A 4923-nucleotide genomic window follows, 5' to 3' on the forward strand; every position below is an offset into this window, starting at 1 on the left:
GGACAAGAAAGGTCATAAAACGGGGCAAGATTCCCTTAACAATTGTCTCGCTTAGCAACAGAAATTTTGGGGTTCAGTTGTGGACGTAAGTCGAGGATCACCTGCATATATTGTTAGCGCATTCACAACTGGAAGTTTTTAAGAAGAGATTGGACAACCATTCTATTCTATTCTATTCCATTCTGTTCCGTTCCATTCCATTCCATATTTTCTGTTCTGTTCTGTTCTGTTCCATTCCATATTTTCTGTTCTGTTCTGTTCCGTTCCATTCCCTTCTATCCTATTCAATTCCACTCCACTTCATTCCATTCCATTCTGTTCTGTTTTGTTCCATTCCATATTTTCTATTCTATTCCATTCTATTCTATTTTATTCTATTCAACTACACTCCATTCCATTCCATTCCATTCTGTTTTTTTATTCCATTCCATGTTTTCTATTCTGTTCTGTTCTCTTCTGTTCTGTTCCGTTCGATTCCGTTCTATCCTATTCTATTCAACTCCACTCCATTCCATTCCATTCTATTTTCTATTCTGTTCTGTTCTGTTCTGTTCCGTTCTATTCTACCCTATTCTATTCAACTCCACTCCATTCCATTCTGTTCTGTTCCATTCCATTTCATATTTTCTATTCTATTCTGTTTTGTTCTGTTCTGTTCCATTCTATCCTATTCTATTCAACTCCATTCCACTCCATTTCACTTCACTCCACTCCACTCCATTCTATTCTATTCTATTCTATTCTGTTCTGTTCTGTTCTATTCTATTCTATTCTGTTCCGTTCTATTCTATCCTATTCTATTCAACTCCACTCCACTCCATTACATTACATTACATTCTATTTTCTATTCTATTCTGTTCTGTTCCGTTCTATTCTACCCTATTCTATTCAACTCTACTCCATTCCATTCTGTTCTGTTCCATTCCATTTCATATTTTCTATTCTATTCTGTTTTGTTCTGTTTTGTTCTGTTCCATTCTATCCTATTCTATTCAACTCCATTCCACTCCATTTCACTTCACTCCACTCCACTCCACTCCACTCTATTCTATTCTATTCTGTTCTGTTCTGTTCTGTTCTGTTCCGTTCCGTTCCGTTCCGTTCCGTTCTATCCTATTCTATTCTATTCAACTCCACTCCACTCCATTCCATTCCATTCTACAAAAGTAAAAAGCTGACGTTCGCTTGCTTACACCAGATTGTCAGGATGTCAATCTCAGTCCTGCTAGAAACGGAGTCTGCCCACCCTGGTGATTCTGATCTTCTTCTCTGGTGTTACAGTTGTATCTTTGCAGTGTTACACCTGCACTGAACCCATGGATGTCAGCTACTGCCTGGCCGTCACCCACTGCCCAGAGAACACCACTGCATGCAAGACGACCGTCCACTCGGTGGATTCAGGTGAGACACAGCCTCACCTGTGCATTCAGCTTTCTTCTTTTGCTCCAGGGTTTACCTTTGTACTGAAACTTGCAGCCAGCACAACAAAAAAAAAAGAGGTGTTTTCATTGCTTCTGTGGGCTGATGGCTTCCTGAGCAGTTTATGCTCATTTCACGGACAAGGGTGTCTTAAATCCATGCTGCAGGCACACCGCGTGCAGCAGCAGCCAAAAAAGCCGATGCAATCCTACGGTGCCTTAAGAGAGGGATAGAATCAAGAAGGCAGGCCAAGAAGCAACGGATGGAAACTAATCAAGGAGGAAATCAACCTGGAATTAAGGGGAAACTTCTTGACAGTGAGAACAAGTAACAGCTTCCCTCCAGAAATCGTGGGCACTCCATCACTGGAGGTCTTCTAGTCCAACCCCCTGCTAAAGCAGGAGACCCTATATTATTTCAGACAAATGGTTGTCCAGTCTCTTCTTAAAAATCTCCAGTGATGGAGCACCCATGATTTCTGGGGGAAAGCTGTTCCACTGATTAATTGTCCTCACTGTTAGGAAGTTTCTCCTTAATTCCAGGTTGCTTCTTTCCTTGACCAGTTTCCATTTGTTGCATCTTGTCCTGCCTTCAGGCGCTTTGGAGGGTAGAATAGAATAGAATAGAATAGAATAGAATATGGAAAGAATAGAATAGAATAGAATAAAATAGAATAGAATAGAATATGGAAAGAATAGAATAGAATAGAATAGAATAGAATAGAATAGAATAGAATAGAAACTATGAAATGGAATAGAAAATATAGAATAGAGTAGAGTAGAGTAGAGTAGAGTAGAGTAGAATAGAATAGAATAGAATAGAATAGAATAGAATAGAATAGAATATGGAAAGAATAGAATAGAATAGAATAGAATAGAATAGAATAGAATAGAATAGAATAGAATAGAATAGAATAGAACAGATATTGGAATAGAATGGAATAGAATAGAATAGAATAGAATAGAATAGAATAGAATAGAATAGAATAGAATAGAATAGAACAGATATTGGAATAGAATGGAATAGAATAGAATAGAATAGAATAGAATAGAATAGAATAGAATAGAAGCTGGAAGGGACCTTGGAGGTCTTCTAGTCCAGCCCCCTGCTCAAGCAGGGGAACCTATACCATCTCAGACAAATGACTGTCTAGCGTTTTCTTAAAAACCTCCAGTGATGGAGCATCCACAACTTCTGGTGGCAACTTCTGTTCCACTGGTTGATTGTCCTCACTGTCAGGAAGTTACTCCTCAATTCCAGGTTGCTTCTCTCCTTGGTCAGTTTCCAACCGTTGTTTCTTGTCCTGCCCTCTGGTGCTTTGGAGAAAGAGAGAGAATTTTATTGATTTATAATAGACACAATCTGTCTGGGAGAAAGGTCAAATTCTCAGTGGACTGTGAGGGACCCCAAAGATGCTTCATTGTCCTTCCTGGCTGGGCAGGATGTGGGAAAAGATCCAGATCCAATTAGCAGCTCCGGGCTTTCCTTTCTATGGCCTGAGTAACCCTGAGAGTAAGAATCGTGGTTTGTTCTAATGATAAGCTGGGCTCAGTGGTGGGATTCAAATAGGTGAACAACCGGTTCTCTGCGTGGATGCCACTTCCGGAAGTCCATTCTGGGCCTGGGCAACAAAAAATTAGCTACCGGTTCTGCCAAAGTGGGGCGAACTGGCTGAATCCCACCACTCTATCTATCTATCTATCTATCTATCTATCTATCTATCTATCTATCTATCTATCTATCTATCTATCTATCTATCTATCTATCTATCTATCTATCCATCCATCCATCCATCCATCCATCCATCCATCCATCCATCCATCCATCTATCTATCTATCTATCCAGTGGTGGGATTCAGATATGGGAACAACCGGTTCTCTGCATGGATGCCACTTAATAATAATAATAATAATAATAATAATAATAATAATAATAATAATAATAATAATAATAATAATAATAATAATAATAGTAAAGTTGGAAGGGACCTTGAAAGTCATCTAGTCCAACCCCCTGCTCAGGCAGGAAACCCTATACCATTTCAGACAAATGGCTGTCCAGTCTCTTCTTAAAAACTTCCAGCGTTGGAGCATTCACCGCTTCTGGAGGCAGGTTGTTCCACTGGTTAATTGTTCTCACTGTCAGGAAGTTTCTCCTTAATTCCAGGTTGCTTCTCTCCTTGATTAGTTTCCACCCGTTGCTTCTTGTCCTGCCTCCAGGCACTTTGGAGAATAGCTTGACTCCCTCTTCTTTGGGGCAACCCCTGAGATATTGGAACACTGCTATCATGTCCCCCCTCGTCCTTCTCTTCATTAAACTAGACATACCCAATTCCAGCAGCCGTTCCTTATATGCTTTAGCCTCCAGTCCCCTGATCATCTTTGTTGCTCTTCTCTGTACTCTTTCCAAAGTCTCAACATCTTTTTTACATCGTGGTGACCAAAACTGGATGCAGTATTCCAAGTGTAGCCTTACCAAGGCATTGTAAAGTGGTATTAACACTTCACGTGATCTTGATTCTATCCCTCTGTTAATGCAGCCCAGCACTGTGTTGGCCTTTTTGGCAGCTGCAGCACACGGCTGGCTTATATTTAGGTGATTGTCCACTAAGACTCCGAGGTCCCTCTCACAGTTACTACTATTGAGCAAGGTGCCACCTATGCTGTACTTGTGCAATTGGTTTTTCTTGCCTAAATGTAGAACCTTGCTTTTTTCACCATTGAATTTCCGGAAGTCCATTCTGCACCTGGGCAACAAAAAATTAGCTACCAGTTGTGCCGAAGTGGTGCGAACTGGCTGACTTCCGCCACTGGCTGGCTGGGCTCCTTCTGAACATCACAGTTAGCAACACTCCATTCATGGATTATTATTATTATTATTATTATTATTATTATTATTATTATTATTATTATTATTATTATTATTATTATTATTATTATTATTATTATTATTATTATTATTATTATTATTAATCTCCTCCCTGCCCCACCATCTCTTACCCTGGTTATTACTGATCTCTCCCAGGTTTCCCCTTTTTTGGAAACATCACAGTCAGCAAATCTTGCTCCAAAACCTGTGTGCCCTCTGAGCCGGACATCATTGGCGACAATCATCCCGACTACTGCTGTCACACGGATTTGTGCAACGTGGGTGCGGGTCAGGCAGCCACGGCAGAGTTCAGTGCCCTGAGCTTCACCATCGTCCTCGCCGTGTCTCTGCTCTGGCTTCAAGGATAACCCTCCAGGGAGAGGCTGGGTTGGTTGTGGAGAAGACAACTCTCCCCAGTGCCCAAACAAGGACCTGGTCTCTCCTGCTGGAAGGTGGTTGAGATGGAGGCCGGGGAGAGGAGAAGAGTCTCCAGGAGCAGAAGAATGGAAAAGGAAGAAGAAAGGGACCGTGTTATTAGTATCAAGTGTAGTTTTCCTCTGTTCCTACTCAAATATTGAAACACACTTACCTTCCTCCTCCTTCTCCTCCTCCTCCTCTTCCTCCTCCTCCTCCTC

General features: G+C 41.1%; 1 protein-coding gene across 1 annotated transcript; it reads left to right on the forward strand.

Moving 5' to 3' along the window:
• The first annotated feature begins 1292 nt into the window (after window positions 1–1292).
• Window positions 1293–4656, forward strand: LOC107298689 (ly6/PLAUR domain-containing protein 2-like). The gene is made up of 2 exons (XM_015828064.2): window positions 1293–1401; window positions 4445–4656. The coding sequence occupies exons 1-2, from the start codon at window positions 1317–1319 to the stop codon at window positions 4654–4656; spliced, it is 297 nt and encodes a 98-aa protein (XP_015683550.2). The 5' UTR covers window positions 1293–1316.
• The last annotated feature ends 267 nt before the right edge of the window (window positions 4657–4923 follow it).

Source organism: Protobothrops mucrosquamatus, unplaced genomic scaffold (assembly GCF_001527695.2).
Source record: "Protobothrops mucrosquamatus isolate PMUCROS unplaced genomic scaffold, P.Mucros_1.0 scaffold4200, whole genome shotgun sequence".
In the NCBI taxonomy this organism is placed as follows: Eukaryota; Metazoa; Chordata; class Lepidosauria; order Squamata; family Viperidae; genus Protobothrops; species Protobothrops mucrosquamatus.

What these genes read in the sequence shown, in the direction of transcription:
- LOC107298689 (XM_015828064.2), top strand. Translation starts at nt 1,317, where the DNA reads ATGGATGTCAGCTACTGCCTGGCCGTCACCCACTGCCCAGAGAACACC. An exon ending in CGTCCACTCGGTGGATTCAG is followed by an intron (nt 1,402 to 4,444) that starts GTGAGACACAGC and finishes GATCTCTCCCAG; the next exon opens with GTTTCCCCTTTTTTGGAAAC.